General features: G+C 41.6%; 1 protein-coding gene across 1 annotated transcript; it reads left to right on the top strand.

The window, feature by feature from the left end:
* The first annotated feature begins 9 nt into the window (after positions 1-9).
* mecp2 (methyl CpG binding protein 2) lies at positions 10-24,193 on the top strand. Its single transcript, XM_085344153.1, has 6 exons — positions 10-89; positions 17,616-17,802; positions 17,931-18,139; positions 18,267-18,460; positions 18,568-18,704; positions 21,437-24,193. Exons 1-6 carry the CDS (start codon positions 58-60, stop codon positions 23,855-23,857), a joined length of 3,180 nt encoding a protein of 1,059 aa, XP_085200279.1. The 5' UTR covers positions 10-57; the 3' UTR covers positions 23,858-24,193.
* The last annotated feature ends 118 nt before the right edge of the window (positions 24,194-24,311 follow it).

Here is a 24,311-nt window from a genome sequence, read left to right on the forward strand (position 1 = left end):
GGGAGCAGAGATGTTTGGAGCTTTTTTTTTAATATAAAATTATTTATTTAAATAAAAATGGCCGCCGTGGAGAGCGGAGAGGAGAGACTGTAAGTGGCTTTTTACATTTATCCTCCCTTACCGTGCCGCCGCTACCGTGGCTCCGACGGCTGAGAGCCATTTCTGTCGTTTGTTTTATCGAAGTGAAAGTGCGTTGATTTTTACCCCGGCCTGTCGCGGCGGAGCGGGGTTAGCAGGAATACGTCACCAACTTACTGCTCAGTCTGTACTTTAGCTGCGGAGCTTAGCCTTAGCTTAGCCCGTCCTCCGCGCACTACCGGGCCGCTCCGACTTTACCACAACTCTCCTGGAAGTCAGGCCGGGGAGTTGTCACAAATATCCCAGCCGCGGCTTAGCGGCGACGGTGCACCCCTCCTCCCGCGCTCCGTCTGACAGGCAGGAGCTAACGGTTGCTAGCTGGTTAGCAAACACAGTGTTCTCATGAGAGGAGGGTCCGGCTGTTCACACTGCTCATCACTAACCCGGGTTAACCCCGCTCACCAGTAACCTGGGCTAACCTCCCTCACTGCACTCGCAGCCTCCACCCAACCACCTACCCAAAGCGGGCTGAAACAGATCATTACCCTGTTAGCGGCCAGTAGGGTTGCCAACTCCCTGAAAAATAAATAAGGGACACCTCGTGGCCAGGGCCGGGCGACCCAGTTGTCTTCACCCTTCCCAGTGTGGTGAATTTTCTAGCTCTTTTTTTGTGTGTGAAATTATTTTTTTTAACCATTTGACTTGAAGTTGATTTAAGTAGATGTGTATTCTTTGTGATATAAACACATGTGAAACAAATGATCATTTAGCCATTTATTTTTAGCTCAAAATGACAACATTAACACATAAAACAGGTCTCCTTCTTAAACAGAAGCCTGTCATGCTTAACTTTTGAGAATATAAGTAAATCTTTCTTTAAAAGAACTCTGTCCTGCTTAACTTAAAATAATAGAAAACAATAGAAAGAAAAATATTCTTGTAACAGTGCACATTTAGTGCATTTAGTACAATTGGCTTCAGTTGAAATATTATTTCAGCTTTTCTAATGCTAATCAGCTGCTCCTGTTTGTAAACCCGCTTGTTCCCATGATTACGCATCTTAACTCATCATCATTATTCATCTATGTATTACTTTTATGTATTAGTCATCTATTTGTTGTAATCATCTATCCTTGCAGTCGTTTATTACACAAAATAAATTATATTATCACACTTCTGGCCACATAGCGCTGATATTCACTGCACATGCCCATATTAACTTTTTCCAGCCAGGTGTTTTCCTTTTCCCATTCTTCCCTTTCTCTGAGGGGAACAAACATTGCTGCTCTAACGCTGGGCTCACACTGTGCGGTTTTAGGCCCATTTTGAGCCGATTTTTGAGTGATCGGACCGATTTTGGCCTTCATCGTGCGTCGTGTAGTATACGTGGGGTAACGAGAAGTGATTAACACCTCACGACCAGCTCCCGATCATCAATCGCTCGTGAGGGTGTCACCACAGCCGCTCACACTGCTCGCGCGCAAACACGTAAACGTTGGTGTAAAAGACGGAGCAGCACGGCTGTGCAGCGTGTGATCTGGACACAAGCGATGGAGGCACAACTTGTAGAACTTTGGAAAGCTCATCCGAGCCTTTTCGATGTGGCATCACAAAATTATCACGACCACAACAACCGTGAAAATAGTTGGATTTACTCTGCTGCTCAATCACAGCTGCCTGATGAGTGTTTTTCATTAGCAATTTAGCAAAGTTGATGGTGGTGTGTGTGTCTGTGTGAGTGTAAGACGGAGAGAGAGAGAGCGCGACAGATTTTCTGTTATAACCTTCATGTTATGGAGGCACAGTGTGAGCACTCAGGTAGCATCAGAGCATCGGGCGGTATAGTGTGAGACCTGCATCGTGACCTACCAACTTCTAACCCCTGCGAGTCAATCGTGCAGTTTGAGCAGGAGCTGAATAACGTGACTGAAAAAATCGCACAGTGTTTGCCCAGCTTTAGGTGTACTGTCGTCCGAGACTTGCACCGCCGTGTCGGCGTTTGTTCCCCTGTTGGCCATGCTTCTTGTTGTGGTCATCTGTTGTCTTCCGGTATTTTCTCCGTAAGCGACCTTTCCTCGACCAATGAGATGAGCGGTAATCTGAATTGTCATACTCGAATTGTCATAAGTGTGCTGTCAGCTCATTGGTCACAAAGCAGGAGAGGGGCTGGGAATTATGTTTTCAAACAAAGCGTTAATTCCATTAAAAGTTATAGACTACTTTTGATTCTCACTGTATTACGGGACAAAGTGCGTCCCTTATTAGCTCAATACGGGACGTGTACTTTTGTTTCTAAATACGGGACGATTCCGTATTTTAAGGGACGGTTGGCAACCCTAGCGGCCAGCTGCCTTAGTGCCGCTGAGCCACATAGACACAGAGTGTCTGCCACTTTTTGCACATGTTTATAACTGCAGAACGGGAGTAGAACCCATCACCTGTGCGTGCGTGTGTTTGTGTGTCCTAGTTTCTTCAGCAGCTCACTTCCTGTTCCACCTGCAGCTTCAGCAGCACCAACACTCACTGAAGTGTTTGTCTCTCAACAGCATCACTGCCATCATGCACTAAATGTACACACACATTGTACAATGGCAGAATTTATCAAAATAAAAACACATGGGTTTCCTACTCATCCAGCGGTGTGTCTAAAAGTTTGGGGGTTGGGTGCCATGCCCACCCCCTTGAAGAAAAACCAAAAACATTCGCAGGAAGAGATGCTACAAGCTGCTGTTCCTCCAATGGCCACTTGAGCCTGTCCAAAAGTGAGGCCATCTCCCTAGAGTCCAGTGTTAAAATGCCAAACTTTACAGCATTCAAAATCATATTTAGACTTTGGTACAAAATACATTGTAGACTATTATGGATAGTATCTCCTGTCATAACAACTCATGAGTAGGGTGATTTTTTTTTTTTTTTTGTAACTGTAGGCTTGTTTTAATAGTCAGTTGTACTAATTAGTACACATTAGTGGGTGTGGCTCAGATCAACATGGCAACCAGGACAACAGAGCTTTAAGAGTAGCAGTGACCGTTTTAGCCCCCAAACCTAACCACTTCATATTATATATATATATATATAATATGATTGGTGAATTACAGTGATTGGTGAATTACATATATATATATATATATATATATATATATATATATATATAATATGAAGTGGTTAGGTTTGGGGCTAAAACGGTCACTGCTACTCTTAAAGCTCTGTTGTCCTGGTTGCCATGTTGATGTGTTGTTTTGTATGGATAACATACATACTGCGGACACAGAATATACTTCCTTTTGAAAGACACTGGTCTCATATTTGCGCTAGCACAAAAAAGTCACTCTCCGTGAACAGACAAATTTCTTTCTTGTGAATGTTTCATGCAAGTGTCCTTTTATTTTGAATTTTTTCTAAAATTATTTTTGACTATGCTGATAACTTTCTAAAACTATCCAGGAAGCTTTTACTTTGAAAATAGCACACATTAATGCATACTTTTAAATTTCCCAAAGTAATTGGAGACACATTTAAAGTGGCCTGGTAAATTTCTGTAATTAAATAACTGGTGACTTTCTTTTTGAACACTTTAATGCTTTAGTTCAATATTCCTGTGAGTAACTGGAGTTTTTTATTTTAGAAAAAATTTTTGAAAATTTTTATTGGGAAAATCTGACAAACTTCTGAATAAGTTTTATCTTACTTAGGACTTGGCTGTAGATGTCTGTAGTGAGAGCCTGTGGTTGTCTGGCTCTTTCTGCTTACTCTGGTCACATCAGCTGCCTGTTGAACTGTAATTCACCAATCAGGAAACGGGGCTTGAATAGGCTCTAATTGAATCAGCCAATTGGAATATTCAGTTTGAACTCACCAAATGACACCAATCTGACAAAAGCTAGACCATTTGAATCAATTAAAGACTAATTTGCTGAATCAGCATCCACACTAATTAAAATCATTCCCATTAAAACGATATACACATATTATTGGTTCAGTAATTATAGTCCAGTAATGTAATCTTTTTTTTTTTGCATAATGAGAACTTTTCCAATCTGTGCAAGAAATATAATTCATTTGTTAAAGTTGTATAATGAGAAATGCCAGTCTGGGAGTATTTCTTACTTGTGCTAATGAAATAATTTACTGACATCCATATATGTGGACCGGCTTTGTAGGATTTTATATTACTGTCATAACAAAAGAACCAGCGTGAAAGTAAAGTTCACATTCAAGATAAACTTTAAATAAATCCCGGATCAACGAAGCCTTGAATGTTCACCCACAGTAGCAGAGGAAAAAAAGGGTCTTAAATAAAGTATTAAAATATTGAATGCGTACTTTGATGAATGAGTCAGGGGATAAATACTTGAATCACTACAGTCATGGCATTTTACTGGTTGCAGCTGTAGTGCAACCAAAACTATGTGTGTCTTAAGAATTGTGTTCAGTGTTTAGGGATTTTTAGGGATTTAAGTTATTTATTTGACTTACATCTTAAATTTTACAGCTGCAGCTAATGTTTTCAAAGGAGCTCTTAAGGGGGGCCAGTGCCACCCCATGCCCCGTCTCTGGACACACCCCTGGGTCTGAAGGCCCTCCAGGAAATTCTGAGGTTATGCACTTCACTTCCTGCAGTCTGATGTTTTCTGCATTGAATTATGATGAAAAACACAGATGAATGCTTGACATCAGTTCAACTATTAGACATTCTGTGGCATTTTAAAATAAGTATTCTCAACTTTTCACATTTATTATGATCCCTGCTGAGTCAGCACACATGTTTGGATGTTTTTTGTTGTCTTTTGTGTCCAACTGTTTTCAAATGTGAGAGTGAAAGTGCAACAAGGTGATAATTTTGTCTGATTTCAGGCTGCTTTTCTGTTAGCTCTCTATATTTGGTGAGTTCACCATTTCATAGTGCTGTGTGAATGTATAGTGATTCTTTATACAGCCTATTTATGCACTTGAAGTATCTCAAAATAACAACCAGTGTTAGATGTTCATGGTGTAATTACTAATTTAAGGAAAATACTGCTGTATGATATAGGGCTGGGCCATATTATACCTTTCACGGTAATACCAGTACAATTTTAGGCAATGTTAAAAAAATGAAATATCACGATAGAATATGGGTAAAACACGCATGCGCAGTGCCTTTGTTTTCATACGCACATTGTACAAAAAACATGGCGGCAGCGGAGAATGAGAAGGGCAAAAGCGGATCGTTGAGTGAAACAGATGAACCAGAATTGGTTTGTAACTAGCATGGTGACAAGACGCTGACTCAACAAACAATCGGCGTAGCTTTAAATAGCTGCACGCCTTATGACAAAAGCAGCAAACACTAGGGGGAACTAACTAATGAACTAAACTAATATAAACAGCTGCTTGTTTAGGTGAAAATAAATTGATGGGGTTTTTTGCACTAATAAAGTTGTGGTATCGTCAGTTATATCGTTATCGCAAATTTTCAAATATATATCGTGATAAATATTTTTGGCCATATTTTCCTGCCCTAGTATGATATAATTTATGACAGAAATACACCTGGATATATATTAATCTAGCTAATGTTGATCTGTCATGTTGTGACAGCATAATTAAAATGACCAGAGCAACTTTCGATACAGGGAGTAAGAAGAATGAATCAGTGGATAATTTCAGACACAACCTGTGGGTCACTCCATGTCAGTTTACCAGGTGCCTCCCACCTGACCATCTCAGAGATTCCTGAAGAAGTTCCAGTGGAAATATTCATGTCTTAATAGGAGTTATGCAACATTCCCAACCCCTACTGTATTAGTTTTCTCAAAAGCAAAAACAAAAAACAACAACAACAACAAAAAAAAACTGTTTAATGGCATATTCATAGCATATTTATAGAGACATGTCATGACATGTCTCTATAAATATGGACTCTCGGGAGTGGAGCTCAGGTTAACGTAGAAAGATTGGTTATGTGATCTCTGACAGCAGATTTGGAGGCCTGTGGAAACCACAGGTTTGGAGGTAGGGGACTGATTTTAGTTCAGAGCTTCTCATATACAAGGCACATAATGTTCTTTAAATTGCTTCAAATCAGATGAATGTTTTCACAAGTATTAAAGCCTGAAAAGGAAAAAAGCAAAACCAAAAAACTCCAACGTATTTTCATTCAGCTTCAGTATGATATTCCTCAGCTATGATACCTGGTATCAAATCCAATGTAACAGTTAAACAAAGAGCAAATTTCTGTTAATATTCAAATTTAGAATTTGCTCCTAATACCATATCATCTCAACAAAATATACTGAAATTAATATATGTGTGTGTGTGTGTGTGTGTGTGTGTGTGTGTGTGTGTGTGTGTGTTTTAGGCCATGTCCACACTGATACGTTTTCATTTGAAAATGCATCTGTTTCTCTCCGTTTTGGCCTGTCGTTCTCACCGAGACGGCGTTTTTGGTCAAGGGAAACTGAACTTTTTGAAGACGCTCTCCAAAGTGGATAAATTTGAAAAGCCGTTTTCGCATCGCCGTGTGGACTGCCAAGATGGAGGCTTTCGAAAACGATGACGCATTTTAGTCATATGATGCAGTGATGTGAAGAATTCAACTAAGATGTCGGACGACATTGTAGAGGAGTCATTTTGTTTGCTCCTAATTTTGACAGCTCTATTAAAGGTTAATGTCAGTTTGTACATGCTCCATATAGCTCCAGATAAAACTGGGCACTTTTCCTCTGCATTTTGCTGCGACTTTTCAAAGAGCCGGAAAGTAAATATGGAAGTGACGCAAGTCAATCATCTTACGTTTCACGGATGCGCAGTACATTAACAGCCTTTTCAGTGTGGATGAAAACAATTGAAAACGATAGTGTGGACATGGAGCGTCTTTAGATGAAAACGCCGTTTTCAAATTTAACCGGATTAGTGTAGACGTAGCTTTAGTCCCCAGGTTCGTCTCGGGTGCTGGATAGTTGTCTGTGATAAGGGTAATGAATCCGAAAGTATTTGCACCTTTGAGGGTTTGATAACTTTCTTTGCCAATAAAGTTTCCTCCTCTGTTAATTTATTAGAACAACAGTTCATCTCTGAATGTGTCTTTCAACAACCTGAGCATTATAGAGGACATTGTAGGTAGGTTGGTGTCGTGTGGTGGATGGTGGTCTTCAAGTTCAGGAACAGACAACAGGTTCACATTTGGATTCCTGTCTGCTGTTCTGGCTCGATAGACAGCAGACTCAGTGAAATCACACACGCTGAATTAGGCTGGGTGATATGAGGAAAATCGAATATGATATTTTTTTGGCTATATCACAATACAATATATATATCGTGATATGTTTAAATAGCCTCCAAAAACAAATGTTATTTTTAACTATATAGTGCTTAAAATTGCACTGCTATACTCATTCAAAAGGATCATTCAATATTTTTTTCTTCTTTGAATACAAAAAATCTGAATGAATTGAAATGTTTTGTTTTAACCATTTTTTAACCATCAGTTGCACACAGAGGTTTTTCACAATGACAATACTGTGATAGTAAATCTAAAAATGACTGTAAAATATAAAAATAGTAATATAAAAAAATGTGGTGACCTCAAATTACAGAAACAAAAGTCTAGATAGTGACCATAGAAACGACTGACCAAGACCAGGTATCACAGCTGGTTTATTTAATGTTTTCTTTGGCGTGTGGGGGGACGTTGACATTCAGTGTAAAACATCCTTAATTTTGCAGTGGATGACTTTTCAATAAATAAATTTGTGGTGCTGCTATCTTTTGCAGCAATAATTTTAGGGCATGTTTTGCAAATTGATGCATTTTGTTCAACAATCTCCTTGTGAAATCCAAACGAAAGCGCGTCTTGTTCCCTTCCTCATCTGAAAATCCCGCTGTCGTCATATTTTTCCCTATCTGGTAGTATATAAACAAGCATGCTCAGTGCAGTGTGGGTAGCAAACTTTCTGGTTGGGAGGGGAGGACGAATGGTGCATTTGCAGCGTGTGGGAGAAAAAACCTCTGAATTACAGGCAGACAGCTTAATATTTCTATGTCAATTTATTCTCGATGTTTACGATAAAGCCATTTTAGCCATTGTACGTGAAAAAACTCGCGATACGCCGAGTATATTCGATACATCGCCCATCCCTTCTCTGAATGTCCTTGGAGCTGGCTGATTCTGGTTTCGTATGCCTGTTGAAAAGTCAGTAGGTAGGAGCTGTGTAATACTACTTTAGATTCTTGGAAGAAATACTACCTTTTTTTTTTTAAAATATGCGCACTGTTGGACAAGGGATGATATTAGTTGTTCGTAAAAAAGGTAAAACACTGGCTGTATGAAACGACTCTAAATTCTAGCAATAAAATAGAACATAATCTAGAGTAATGGACTGATATTGAAAACCAGACCTTATTTAGCCTAAATGCTCAATAAAACCACACTGTATGTGATGACTTTCATTCCATGACTTGTCCGGTCAGCTTTTACTTCGGCCTTCGCTTTTGCCATATGTCATCCAGCCGGTTCTTTTTTGACTCTTGTTATTTTAGCCTATTTGCATTATCTGGACTCAGCATGGTGTCATGTGACGTGTTGACACTCCATTTCCACATACCTCCATTCACCTTGCCTCCATTGCCTTTCAAACAGCCTGGTTGCCTCTGGTCCAGATATAGTGCTGTTTTGAAGTGTTGGCATCATGTCAGCATTAACAAACTATTCCCACCAACTGACTGCTGAAGGAACATCCTCGGTCTAGCTGAAGTCGTATGATGGGTAGCTTTTCCCATGCTTTTTCCCTTTTCATTAGGCAGTGACCTGTCTGCACTGGTGGTTTGCTCTGCGTCAGAAAATGATACGTTTTTAACCGTGTCTGCCTTGTGTCTACCGAAGTTAAAATGGAAATATAAACCAAATTTAAAACTATTTGGTTGATGTCAGTTCAGAATTAACAGTAAAGTAAACTAAAAGCATCTGGCCAATTTTAAGAATGTGTTTATTAATGTTAAAAGGAAAAAAGAAACCTCTCAGATGTACATCAGAGTTACCTTTGTAAGCATTTCTGAGCACTGGCTTTAACCAGCAAGAGCAATTGTTAATTTAGGTGCAATTTGTCATTAAACTCACATCTTCCTATTTTCATAGACTAAGAAAAAGATAGTTACCAATGCCTAGTCTCTGCCAGTGCGACACAAAGTGCAATATTTAAGTTAGGTAATGTATTTTACTTTTTTAAACCTAAAAAGACTCTGAAGGGGTTAGTGAAAATATGTATAAAAAATTATTTATTTATTTTTTTTACCTTTTGTTGTTCAGCTGATATCCGTCTACTTATGTTCACTACAGGCTGACTCATTTATCAGTATGTAAGTTAGGTTAACCAACATTCATTCCAGCTTCTATCACAAATACCACAGCCTTACTGAGAATAATAATGATGATACTCATTTTAATTGTAAGGATCACAGAGTGTTTCACAGTTTGGATATAAACAAGACATTTGAGAGTTTTCAGCATACAGTTCATGTAAACAAATATTCATGTTTTTATACAAGTAATTAAAGTAAAATGTGAGTCTTAGCAACATATATAAAGTTAGTAGGGGTAATCCTAGATGCAGGCTAGTGCAGTTCAGTGATGTGACATAATAACCACTGCAAAAAATATGCAAGACTAAATTTAAAAGACTCAACATCAAATAAATACATTTAAAATGGTCTTTAAGGAGAATAAGGGGATCAGATTTTAAAACCTAGTGTCATCGCTATTCACCAATCACAGGGTAGAACAGGTTTTTCTGATGACGGTTTAACTTTTTATCAGGTTATTTTTATTTAGTTTTTTATGTTTCTGAGTTTGTAAACAATAGCCGTTGGATGGAAGAGGACATCTTGGCTTGGATATCCTCCAGCTAAACTGGGGGACCTAAAATATTGGCCTCCAGGGGTTAAGTCAGCAGACTAGCAGATGGATTCCCAGATTGCCCAAAAGGACCTAGAGAACTACTTGGTCCAAAAGCGCTTTTTGTTTTTTGTGTTTACATCGCAGCCTGAAGCCCCATGAAGATCAGACTAATCAGTCAGCTGCTCAGACTTGTCTGTCACATCTGAACTGAGTTTTTGGAGAAACTCTTCCAGCTTCAACACATTAGGATGTGAAATATTAAAGTTCTGATGGTGCTTATAGGTTCTTTGTTGTTGGAAATTAGAAAAGTGTGATTGAGAATTAATGGGAGTTGGATGCTGTGGAGGAGCTATGAGGCAAACGAGGAGATGAGGAAGGCCAAACAAGAGGGTTATTGATGTGAAAGAAGACATGCAGGTGGTTGGCGAGACAAAGGAAGAAGCAGAGGAAAGGAAGTGGTAGAATGACAGGAAGACCAAAAAAGATTAGTTTTAAGATTACTCTTGCCTCATCATGGTCTTCGTGGTATCCATTCATTTATAGTTTTCTTCTGCTGTTATTTTCTTCCTGTACCTCCCCCACCTTCTCTCATTACCCAGCTAATACTTTAACACAGTCTCCTAACAGTTTGTGAAATACTTTTGACTTCTATTGATTTGTGTGGTCTAATATGTACTGATTTATGTCCATGGTTGTTGAATCTCGGCTATTACAGTTTGTGTTGCTTTCAGAATAGGACTAAGCATTTGACCACTGAAACAGTACCAAAACAAAGGTTTCACCAAAGTGTTTTTTCAACCTCTCTAGACGTTCTAAAAAAGAAAAGTTGCCATTATAAACACTGTGCATTTTATATCCTTATATCAAATAAAAATATCAAACGTTTGACCTCTTGCTCTTATCTTACTGAGGTGACTGTTAGCCACTTACGCAGTAACCGATTTTAAAATGCTGACATTGTGATAGCCTGCACATGTTAAGTTCACCATGCAGCAACTGAGTCAGAATTTTCACATGACGGTTTGACAACCTTTAATGTAAAGTTGTTTACATGAAAAAAATAAGAGGTGTTGATAATACTGGTCTGTGTATGAGAGGTCACTGTGTGGCTTTAGTAACCAAATTAGTTGTCAGTCAAGTGTAGTGTTAAAAATAGACGCATGCCTTTAACTTCTTTATTGCAGTGTCGTGACTATCACAACTGTTCAACCTATGGTTTTTGACCAGGGAGACACTGTTGCTGTTTGTCTTTAGTGTTCATGTTTCTGTTGTTCATGTTTCTTCCCCTGAAGGGAGGGACTGTGCAATAGGTTCCATTTGTCTGTCTGTGTGTCTGTTAGCAGTCTAGCATCCAGTTTTCAAGATATCATTTTCAAATTTTGTGTGACAGTAGATATCAATAACAGCTCGAGCTGATTTTATTTTGGTGTGCCTCAGGTCAAGGCCTGGGTAAAAATTTTATTTTACCCTCAATTTTTTTATGGATTGTCTTCAAACTTCACAACAGTATACTAGGCGTTGGGGAACATGAGTACCTAGTACCTAGGCTAAGTATTTGACCCAGGTCAAAGTTTACCTTGGAAAAAAAATTAAAGAAACCATATCGAGTAATATATCATATGAAAGGGGATAGTAAGAGCTGTACAACACCCTTTTAATAGAGTTAAGCTCTGTGAGTGCTCATGTTGTTACTTCCTGTTTTATATTGAAGGGTCAATTTTTCCCAGGTGTCTCATGGGCTTCCTTCCCACTTTTGCTGTTTTCCCTCCTTTCTACTTGCCTTCACCTGGTAGTTTCACCTGTTTGTTGCTCAGTTGTATTGTATTCTACACACTGAGGTTGACCTCCCCTTTGTCAGATTGTCTGTGTCTTTCTTCCTCATGCTCCTCTTTGTGGATATTTGTTGGACTTTTACTCACTTGACTTTCAGTATTTTGGGATTTTCTTGGCTTGGCCTTTTTGGATGGTGTTCTGTTGTTTACCTACCTGTGCTTCCTGTGCTTTGTTCCTCTCTCCAGCAAATCCTTACTATATTTTTTCGGACCATAAGGCGCACCGGATTATAAAGCGCATTAAGTGTAACTAAACAGTATGATAAGTCAAACTTGACTCAACTCATTCTTCTTGCTTCCTCCACTTCCGTACCATTGATTCATTAATGTTGAATTCTCTTGCAGCTGCTTTATTCCCATGTTGTTGCAGTATATTAATGACTAATATTGTGGATGGATTATCTCAGTTGTTCTCCTGACTGAAGTTTGGTCCGTTTATAGCATCCTGCCTTGGGATTGCATTTGTTCCTAACCATCAGGAACCCTCATGTTAACTTTTATCAAGTGGGAAAAAGTTAGTTTTTGTCCTCCAGCTTCACTGTTTATATTATGCTAACATAGCTGTGTCGCTATATCCCACGTCATTATACGTCATTATTGCACATCATTTTATCCCAGCTAGCCCAACTTCAGTAACCCTACAAATGTCACTGCTGTTTAGTTTTCTGTCTTCATTTATGCTGAAAGTGGTAGCAGAGCTGAATATCTTAATTCTTTCAGAAATCTCTCAGTCAGAACATGCTATATCATTTTTAGGTGGAAACTAGCGAGCTAACTTCCTGCTAACTTCTAACTCTGTTAAATTTAATAAATTCTGTTTTCACGGATGCCTGGATGTTAAACTTAATTGTTACACCTGGTAAAGCAGCAACGCTGATCATTTTATTAAAGATGAAAGAATTTAGACAGTTTTAACTCTGTGACGCTGCAGTGTTCGTTTGACTTTGGGACCTGAAGCAGACGGAGTTTTTGGACCCAGATTACTCCGCGAAGCTCCTGACTACCTGATCCAACAATCCATCAAGCGGTGCGGCTTCATAGCTTAGCAAAGTGGTACTAAAACATTTTTTGACAGATTTTTGAGCGCCGTGTACCACATAAAATCGATTGGAGGTCAGTAAGCACAACCAGAATTCATATATAAGGCGCACCGGATTATCAGGCGCACTGTGGATTTTTAAGAAAATTAAAGGATTTTAAGTGTGCCTTATTGTGCGGAAAATACGGTATATATAGTTTACATCCGTCTCCTCATAAGTTAACACATGAATGTATAGACTTTGTGAACTATAAGTTTGGCTGTGCTGCAGATAATGAATCAGATAAGCTTTTACATAAATGTGATTGAAATCTGAATGTCTAATGCACCCAAACACAACACACAGATACTTTAATATTTTATTTATATATAAATCTGTTTTTATAACATGCAGGTTTTATTTTATAGCCAGCAAAGACAAAGTAGTTGGTGTTACACAGATTTATCTAGTTCCAGCAATTAACATTCAGAAACAGAACAATTGCACCCATCTGTACACATCTGTCAGGTTAAAGCAGAAGAGAAGGAGAATATGAAAAAGAGGAAGTGCTCGTGAATGCAGCCAATTTAAGACAAGAATTTTCTATTACAGATTTCAATGTCTCAAAACCACCTCAGAGCTTTTGTTTTCATGCATTCAGAAGCAATGTTTATTCATTTTATGAACTGAAGTTTTTAAATGACTGATTTAAAGTTTAAGAAAACACAGGCATTCTGTTGGGTCTGACATTTTCAGTCTCAATGTGACATTTAACTGGAAATGTGAAGTAAACACCGGTCCGAGTCGTCTTCAGCCCTCATGCTGCTGAAATAATCATTTAATACATAAATATTAATGAGAAATTCTGATTAGTCTTTTAATCAGAAGAGAGCTATCTATCCTCTGCTGTCAGTTCCACCAGTGACGCTGATTTTGGTCTCTTCTGGTTTCTGTCAGAGTTTATTTAGTAAGGTTAATCTTGTTCCAGCTGTCAGACTTATGATGAGAAACAGCCTCTGCTCCCCGTTAGAAAAACAGGAAATTCAACATCGTTTTGCACCAAATAAAGATGGTCGGTCAAAGCAAGATAAAAACCATCACAGTTTCATATAACTTTAAAAACTAATTTGGTGTACTGAGGGAATTAAAAACTGATTAATCTGCACTGAAAATGTGTGCTGCAGCTGATCCAAAGCTTTCTTAGATAAAGTAGTTGTATTCAGCTGAGCAAAGGACACAAACTACATCGAAACTTGTTAAGTTCAAGAAGCATCAGGGGGAAATGCACCGCTCATGCTTATCTAATCTAACATTAGATGTGTATCTCTTTTTGTTACAAAGCTGCTGCAGTGGGTAAAAAACACCACAGTGACCTACAGTAACTTAAAGACGAACCATAGCGTGAGTTGAAGACTTCCTGTTGGTGCGTTCAGGGGTAGTCAGTCACTGTAACTCAGCACTTCCTGCAATTGCTTCACAATCCTGTCTTTAAGTGATGACGTGATGAGTCCTGCTTCCGGGCCCAAACCACTCTGTGTTTAATAAGGCTGTTGTGTTTTTAACAGGTTTTAATGCTTTGCATTTTGTTCTATTTAATCTACAAGCCCCTAAAAACATTCAGTGATCACTGTCGGCCTCTCTTGGTTTCTATTATCCTTATTATTTTAAAGCTCAGTTTTTAACACACCTCAGTTTTGTGTAAGATGTATCTACAGCCCAGCCCATGCAGCAGTGTGTTAATGACTAACCTCGTATTGTGGATGGATTATCTCAGTTGTTCTTCTGACTGAAGTTTGGTCCGTTTATAGCATCCTGCCATGCGATTACAATAACAAATTTCCCACGTGTGGGACTAATACAGGTTATCTTAATTGCATTTGACCATCAGGAACCCTCACGTTAACTTTAATCGAGTGAAAAAGTTAGTTTTTGTCCTCCAGCTTCACTGTTTATATTATGCTAAGATAGCTGTGTTGCTAGTGATCACGTAGCACGCCATTTTATCCCAGCTAGTCCAACTTCAGTAACCCTATAAACATCACTGCTGTTTAGTTTTCTGTCTTCATTTGTGTCGGAAGTGATAGCAGAGCTGTACGTCTTAATTTGTTTCAGAAATCCCTCAGTCACAACATGCTGTATTGTATTTAGATGGAAACTAGCGAGCTTACTCCCTGCAAACTTCTAACTCTGTTAAATTTTATAAAAAAAATTTCATGGATGCCTGGATGTTAAACTTAATTGTTACACCTGGTAGAGCAGCCACACTGATCATTTTATTACAGGTGGACATATTTAGACACTTTTTCGACTCTCAGTGATGCCGCAGTGTTCGTTTGACTTTGGGACCTGCAGCGTAGTTTGGGACCAGGCATGGCTAATGACGTCCGACTTAAAGACCGGATAAGAGCACCAGGCTGCTTGAGCTGATAAACTCACTATGAGGTCCACACACAAAGGCAGGGAGTTTTACCATCCATCACCAAAAAAAAAGGTCTGTACCCCGTTTAGCTCCACTGTTAACGTGGGCTTTATTTCTGGAAAGGTCCGAAATCTGATATTGATCCAATCAATCACATGCATGGTTTATAGTGTAATATCCCAACATTCACTACATACAGTTGCAGGAAAAAGTTTGTAAATCCTTTGGAATTTGCTTTATTCTGCATAAATACAGAATAAGTCTTAAAAGTAATAAAAATGTTATAATGTATAATGTTGGGTGCCCACTTTTTCCTTTTCAGTGATTGATGGAAGTAGCCACCATGACATGTGTCACTGATGTTGGACTTTATATTAACATTTAGGCGATCGCATGCTTGCTTTTGTAATCTACAAACACCAGTCAGATTTAGCAAACAGACAAAGGATTATGGAGAGGGAGTCACAGCATCTCACCAGCTTTAGCTTTAGCAAATAGAAGACCAAATCACCAATAGCCAAATAAAGGCATTAGAGAGCATTTGTAGCTGTCTGCGAGATAAGTGCTGCACAGGGACGTCTACAAAGTGCTACACAATCAGAACTAGGAGTAAAGGGTCAGGCAAGGTACTATATAAGTAAGATTTCACAAACCGTACATAAAAGATGGACGTAGTCACCTTGTTACCCATTGGTTTCAGGTTCTTCATTTAAAGGCATTAAATGAAGCGTTAGCATTTTGGCAGTTATAGTGTGGCAGCTATAGTGTGTGTATAGCAAGTAGTGACAATATTTGGATTAGCGGGTGCTGCTGGTAAAGATATCCACTGAAGCCAAAGCTTTTTAACATTAGAGTCTATGAAGATTGTCTCACTTTTAGAATCAGCCTCAATTGGCCATTAGAGGAAGTGGAGGTTTTGGCACTTCATTTTTAGCCTCGGTGATTGCTGCTTGGTTTCCTCGCTACAGGCCTTCTCACAACATTTATGTTGGACATTGTTAAACCATTATCTTTAGTCTTCATTGAACATTATTAGGTGGAATGACTTGTGAGTTTTAGGGTGTCGTGTTGTATCTTGACCCATTTTCTTTTAAGGAACAGTCTGTGGACAGATGCCCTGACATACATAATTTGCTGGAATTAATCAGAATTCATTCCTAAATCAATCACCACAACCTGTCCTCCATGGATGTGGCAAACACATAACACTTCTTATTTAACTACTTTTTGCTCAGCCAAAATTGCAACAGCTTATTAATGGTCCAGGGTCAGGTCTTGTTAACCATTTATGCAAAGAACGTAATACAGTGAGAATCACTGACACTTGACTACTTCAAGAAGGTCCTGCTTTAGATTTTATGAAGTCTGTCAGAGCTTTGTATTGGCGGTTAGAAAAATGGCACGTAATTTGCCTTCATGCAGCTTTTACATGGTTCAAACTCAAATATCAGGTCTGAAGGATCTTTGGAGTTAAATGTTCTGCAAACATTTGATGGGAGTGAAGTAGGGCTGCCACGATTAGTTGACTAGTCACGATTACGTCGACTATTAAAATTGTCAACGACTAATTTAATAGTCGATGCGTCGTTTGAAGCTTTGTAAGATTTCGAAAGACGCAGGAATAAATAGTAGGATTTAAGAGTGTAATAACGGACTGAAACAGAAGAACAGCACTGCATGTCCAGGGATGCCAGCTGCCGTTAAACGCCAAAGAAGAAGTAGTGTCCGGGTTTCATAGCTGTGTCCAAATTTAGCGGCCGCATCCTTCGGAGGCTGCATTTGTAGGTCAATTACGTTACAGGGACGTGGCACGCCTGTCCAAATTCGAAGACTCCCCCAAACGCGGCCAAAAAATGCATTCTTCATTTCCCCAGATTTGAAGGATGGGTCGGGTGTATCCATCGTGGCCCAACCTATCCCAAAATTCATAGCGCGGCCCAGTCAATTCCAGTTTCCAACAATGGCGGCAGCTACTTAGTTTATCAAGACATCACATATTTGCAAAAGTGCTCCAATGTTTTCGGAGACGTCTGTTACCCACCAGCTCGATAGCTAACCAGGGTTCAAGGCTCACTAGAGCTGGTGAGAACAGCGAACTGACAGATGCATTCTGGTGCAATAAGCTGTACGTTTTACGTCCAATGGATGCATTATCTGATTAGTCGACTAATTGCAAAAATAATCGGTGACTAGTCGACTATCAAAATAATCGTTTGTGGCAGCCCTAGAGTGAAGCTAAAGGAAGCCTAACGTGTTCTTACTGATTCAGTCAAACACTGATCTGAAAGTGTTCTATGTGGATGAACTTATATTTATGAAGTTATTTGGATTCTTGCAGTTAACAGGTTGTGGTCATAATGTCAACAGTATGATTTTCTCTCTTTTTTGTGCAGGGAGGAGGGGCAAGAAGGTGATGAAGGACCTATTGAACCCCAGCCTCCAAGGAAGGAAAAAGACAGGTCCAAGACCAAGAAACCCCGCAGGGAACGTCGTCATGCTGAGCGGGGGACGGAGACCATGGCCTCAGCTTCAACCTCAACAGCACAGCAGCCACAGACAGGGTTGGAGCAACAGACCCAGGTAAAGACTGCATTAGAAGTTAGTAGAAACAGTGGAATCATGGAGGGACAAATTTCATCACCTGCTGAACATCATGACACATTTTGCTCAGGATGAAGGACAAGTTTTTGCTCACCTTTTCCTTGCAGATGTCAGAGCCAGTGGCCGGTCCCTCAGAGCCAGGGTCAGAGTCTGCAGGTGGTAGCGAGTCTGCCGGATCTTCCAGGCAGCGGCGCTCCATCATTCGGGACCGAGGGCCGCTGTATGATGACCCATCTCTGCCCGAAGGCTGGACCCGCAAACTGAAACAGAGAAAGTCTGGACGCTCTGCTGGGAAGTTTGATGTCTACCTAATCAAGTAAGCCATGCCCTGAGCCACCCTGACAGTGTGCTCGTTTTCCAGGATGTAGAGGAGTAAAACCCCCAAATGAACATTTGTGATGCTTTTTTTTTTGCTTTTTTTTTTTTTTTTTTTTGCTGTTTAGCTCGGAGGGGAAAGCGTTTCGTTCCAAGGTGGAGCTTATTGCCTACTTCCAAAAGGTTGGTGACACAACAACCGACCCTAATGATTTTGACTTTACTGTTACTGGGCGTGGGAGCCCCTCCCGCCGTGAGAAGCGCCCACCCAAGAAACCAAAGGTGGTGAAACCATCGGGGCGTGGTCGTGGGAGGCCCAAAGGTACTAAATGATGTGATTCTAGAAGTTATACTGGAAAGCTGTTCCTGAGTATTTCTATTTGAGTATTTATTTTTTCTGTAATTGTGTATCTATTTGTGTTTTTGTAGGCAGTGGGAAGATGAGGCAGGCTACAGAAGGAGTGGCAATGAAACGTGTGGTTGAGAAAACTCCGGGCAAACTGCTGGTCAAGATGCCCTTCGGCAAAGCAGAGACCTCCACTGGCACCACGACCACCACCTCAAAGGTATGGTTGCTCTGTCGTTTAGTCGTTCGTACATTTTCGAGAAGCACAGTGTTGAGATTGTCGCAGTAAGCTGAATAACTTAAACATGCATTTCCTAAGCAACTTTCCTCATTTCTTCTGTCCAGGAAAGCTAACAGAAATATGCTTCAAGGAGAAAATATGCATCTCTCCAAAACTGATGTTCACACGTATAAACATAATCATTTAAAGATATTTTGATTAAAATGATCACACCTCTACACCATAATGTCATCCAATGAATCACCACTTTGTTGAGGTTGATTAACTTGTGTTTTTCAGTAACCTTCAAAGCAGCTCTTGAGAGTCAAACTGGTCCCCCTTTGACCTACAGGTGTAATGTAAAGAGCATCCTATATCAGGCAAGACAGGAAAGACTGAAGACCCAACTCCCAACCAGTAACATTGGGTCATACTGTCCTGCCATTCTGGCTCACTACCTTCAAGGATAGTTGAGGCGTCCTGTAATTTTTACCCCTCAGCTGTGAAAGGCTGATGGGTACTGCCTAGGGCTGCCACAAACAATTATTTTGATAGTCGACTAGTCACTGATTATTTTTGCGATTAGTTGACTAATCAGATCATCATCCATTGGACGTAAAACGTACAGCTTATTGCACCAGCAGCATCTGCTCTTATATAACTATCATTAGCTTACAGCTTTAAGTCTTTAAGGTATGTGCTAACTAAAAATAAATACAAGATGATAGTTTATTAAATTTTAATGAAATTTGCAGATTGTTTCAGTGGAGTTTAATAAATTCCGCCGTCTGCTCCTTGCTATCTAAAATATAACGGGACACCAGAGTATATTCTCCAGCATCTCACACTTCTGATAATCAGTTGTCTGCTTGACGTTTATTCAGCTGTGTAAAAACTATAACTTTAATCTCAGCCAAACCAATTTACTCAGGAACAAATAAAATACTGAAAAAAGCCAAACAATAACATTTTTAAGTTATCTAAGTGACTTATATATGTTTAACCTGAGTAGCGAAAGATGGCGGTGGGTTTGAAAACGATTTGCCGGGAGTCCGGTGTTCTGACGGGCTCTAGTGAGCTTTGCCCCCGGCTAGCTATCAAGCTGGTGGGTAACAGACGCCTCCGAAAACGTCGGAGCGCTTTTGAAAATATGTGGTGTCTTGATAAACTGAGCAGATATTTGAGGTTTACACAGCTACATTCTCGCATGAAAATATGTTAAACGTTTATTTTGTGACCCAGAAAGAATAATAAGAGTAATATTAAAACTAACTAGCTGCCGCCATTGTTGGAAACTGAGCTGGGCTGCGCTATGAATTCTGGGACAGAGCTACTTCTTCTTCTGGGTTTAACGGCAGCTGGCATCCTTGTACATGCAGTGCTGCCATCTCCTGTTTCAGTCCGTTATTACACTCTTAAATCCTGCCACTTATTCCTGCGTCTTTTGTGATCTTACAAAGCTTCAAACGACGCGTCGACGATTTTGATAGTCGACGTAATCGTGACTAGTCGACTAATCGTGGCAGCCCTAGTACTGCCGTCATTTTGCCGGGCGGGTGGGCAGCATGGACACCAAAGTTTGTGAGTGTGATAACTCGAGAACAAGGCAACATAGGATTTTGAAATTGATACCATAGCTGCCTGTACATTGGACAAGTTCAAATCTCAGTGATCTTGACTTCAAGGTCAAGGTCAAGTTTTCTTAAAATCTTGTGAGTTCAATAATTCAAGACAGAAATAATCTAGGATTTTCAAATTGAGACCATAGGTGTATCTACTTGGAATCTGAGGGGTAGTGCTGGTGGCAGCTTGTATTTTTTTCTTCTTTTTGTGCGTGACAGCAAATAAAGGCAACCCAAGGTTTTACCTTGATCAACTTTAGCCTGCAAATAACTATTTAGAGATAGTTAAATCATGTTACAGGAAATGAAAGATTGTAAATCCTCATTTGTAGCAAAGTTAGAGACATGGCTAAGGATCCTGTGTGTGTCTCCAGTTCCATCTTTACAAAGACCTTCTGAATATCCCAGTGAAAAGAATGGGAAGGGAATTCATGGAAGACTTTGTTTACCTTCGTAGAGTTGTGTCCTGAAGATGGGCAAAACAGCTAACATACACTGAAATAAGGTCTTAAGCAATTGATCAACACAAGAGATCCACAAATCATCTGGAAGGTAGAAAAGACTTTCATTAGGAGTTTAAAATAAAACACTTATCTTGACTGGCAGTAGTCCTGCCAAGAATGTCTTGAGAGTGGATACTGAGGACTTGGCTGTGCACTAGTGTTTATGATTTTCATGGTTCGAAACTTAAGGCTCTACCTGGAGAAGCACCTCACAAACAGAGGTAAATGATGAGTAAAAGTAGATAGACTGTAGTATGTGGTTGCAGTAAGTATGGTTAGTATTTTCATCCATCTATTATCTGCTTCTTATTTGGACCTGGATCTTGGTGGAAGCAGTCTAAACAGATATGCCTAGATCTCTCTCTCCTCAGCCAGCTCTTCAAGGGGGACACCAAGGTGTTCCAAAGCTAGCTGAGTGACATGATCTCTCCAGCATGTTTATTGCCTACCCTGGAGTCCCTACTATTTGGATATTTCCAAAACAACTCACCTAGGAGACATCCAGGAAGCAGTCTAGTCAGTGCTTTAAAATCTTAAATATGATTTTATAATTCCAGCAACAATGCTAATGCAGGTTTTTCCTGTTGATCTGGCAATTCCCCTGCAGGTGGTGTCTCCTGCCTTGGTGACCAAGTCCCGCCCTGGCAGAAAGAGGAAATCAGAACAAGAACTTCCGCCTCCACCACAGACTGCCCCCAAGAAACGGGGCAGGAAACCAGCGTCAGCCTCCACAGCAGCATCAGTCGCCACAGCATCCACCTCCGCTGCATCAGCCTCTGGTAGCTCAACAGCAGGAAGTTACGCTGCAGCTGCCATCTTGGCTGCTGAGGCCAAACGGAGAGCAGCTAAGGAGTCTTCCACCAAACCTGTTGTCCAGGAAACAGCTCTGCCAATCAAAAAACGTAAAACGAGAGAGACAGTGGAGGAAAGGGAGAGTGTGCAGACTCCAATGGCTACAACAACAGAGACTGGAAAGTCAACAGCGGCCGAGGAGGAGAGCAGTACAATGGCAGGAGGTCCAAGCTCAGAGCCTGAGCCCGCCCCCTCTGAGCAGAGCCAGTCACAATCACAGAAGCAGCCTTCTGCTTCAGATGACAGCCAACCACATGGACACAAGACACATAAAGGGCGGAAGCACAAGGACAAATCAGGAGAGGCAACAGGTGATGGTGTAACCAAAGGGGAAGAAGTAGGTGAAGATGTAAGCGATAAGGGAGGAGAGGGGGGATTGGGTGGAAGGGGTAGCAGTAGCAGCAGTAGCACTAGTCCGTCAAAAAGCCACAAAAGGAAGGAGCGAACACCTCACAAGCACCACCATCACCACCACCACCATCATCAGCATCGCCACCAACAATCCACTGTCTCAACATTGGATGAACCTTCTCCTCCTCCTCCACCCTCTGGACACCCAGCACCTTCTAGCCAGTCCAAGCCTGACATTGAGCCTCAGACTGTGCCTCAGCTCACCTCCCAACAGTCGCAGCACACCCAGCAAGCTCTTCCCAGACCGCAGTCCAAGTCTGCACCACAGTCCCTGCCCGAACCTCGACATCCTACCCTGCAACCACGCTACCAGCCCCAGTTTCCCCATGAGTCCCAAGCCCAGAGTCGTTACCCAGCACCCCAGTCCTCTCCTACCCGACACGGCCTGACACAACCACGGCCCCAACAGCCCCCATCCCAAACCCACAGTCAGCCTCAGGCTGCCAACCAGAAAGTTCCCTCACAACCTGTTCATTCCTCAACCCAACACCGAACCCAGCTTCAGAGTCAGCATACGCAACCTCAGTCACATCCTCCTCAGTGCCCCTCCATCCTGCACATCCATCCGCACCAAACAAGGCATCCACATCCACAAACTACATCCCCCACAGCACCCCAACCTCAAACCCAGTCAAGGCACCCATCTCAACTCCAAACCCAGCTCAAACAACAATCTCAGCCCCAGCCCCGACAGTCACTTCAGCCTCAAATTCAATCCCAGGCCAGGACCCCAACTCAAGCTCAGAGTCAGTCCCAATCCAGGCCTCCAGCCCAACCTCAGTCTCAGTTGCAGCCCAGAACCTCGGGCCAAACGCAGCCTCAAACCCAATCCAGAACCCCAGTCCAGTTGCAACCCCTATCCAGGACTCCAGCCCAATCACAATCAGCACCCCAATCCAGGACCCCATCCCAAATGCCGTCGACACTCCACGCTAGGACCCCAACCCAAACTCATCCTCAACCTCAGTCCAGAAACCAAGGTCAAATGCAGCCTCAATCCCAGTCCAGGACCCTAGCCCAAATGCAGCCTCAATCCCAGCCCAGACCTCAAACCCAAATGCAGCCACAAGCCCAGTCTAGAACTTCAGCCCAACCTCAACCTCACCTGCAACCCAGACACCAAGTGCAACCACAGACAAGGCCCCCATCACAACATCAACTCCAGACTCAATACAGACCACAATCCAGTCAATCTCTCTCCCAGCCTAGGCCGCCCCAGTCCCAACCCCAGTCCCAAGCACAACCACACTTTCAGCGGATCCAACCACAGCTGCGCTCCCAGCCACACTCTCAGCTTACCAGGCCAAACGTGCAGCACCTCTCATCCAGCCGACCATCTTCCAGCCTAACCAGGACCAACCTCGTCCCTGCTCAGCAAAACCAGAGCGAACAGCCACAAGACCTGAGCACCACAAGGCCTGGCAGAGGGAGCCTGATCCCGAGCCGAGACGTCAGCGTGGAAGGGGTTAGGACAGAGGGGAGAGGGGAGCCAGCCATGCCATCTGAAAGCAGAGAGGTTTTAGGAGGAGACAGAGGATCAAACAGCACCTCGAGGCCTCCCAGCTCCATGCCTCCTGGACCTCCTGGAGTATCTGGGGCTGGTCACGTGCCTGGGGCAGATGGTAGGGCTAGGCTCCGGGCAGAGCCAGAGGCAGCAGGTGAGGGTAGGGAGCTCAGAGACATCGTCCCGCAATCTGCTGTTCCCTGTCCCAGCCGAGAAGAAACCGTAGAGTCACGGACTGCTGTCAGCGAAAGAGTCAGCTGATTGGTTGGACTGATGAACCTGCCGTCTACCAATAGCCTGACGGACTGAATCAGCACCAGGCAGAAGAGGAGTATGACTGGGATGTCCTTGTAATGGTTTTTACACCGTTTACAGATAGAAGGAAAGCGTCACACAGAGCTGGAAGGACTGTCGCAGCTTGTTCTCTGTTTGATTCTGTCTGGAGACTCTGTAAAGTTCTGGATTAGAGAACCAACCTGGCGCTGAGGGACACCTCGAGTGGAAAATGGATAGTATCTTTTTTTCTAGGAAAAACAAATGAAAAGGAAAAACCGATAAAAAGTGTGTGTGTATATATAATCAAAAGGCAGCTGTTGTGTCCCGCTAGTCTCCGTGGGGAGGGGGGGGGGGGGGGGGGGGGAGTAGTTTGGAACTAAAAACCAACGCTTAACAACACATTACTCTGAACGAAACGTTGCTTCCGGAATATAACCTG

The sequence above is a fragment of the Diplotaxodon limnothrissa genome, linkage group LG20, assembly GCF_057381915.1.
Source record: "Diplotaxodon limnothrissa isolate DT_005_m linkage group LG20, D_limnothrissa_male_GT1.1, whole genome shotgun sequence".
Taxonomy (NCBI): domain Eukaryota; kingdom Metazoa; phylum Chordata; class Actinopteri; order Cichliformes; family Cichlidae; genus Diplotaxodon; species Diplotaxodon limnothrissa.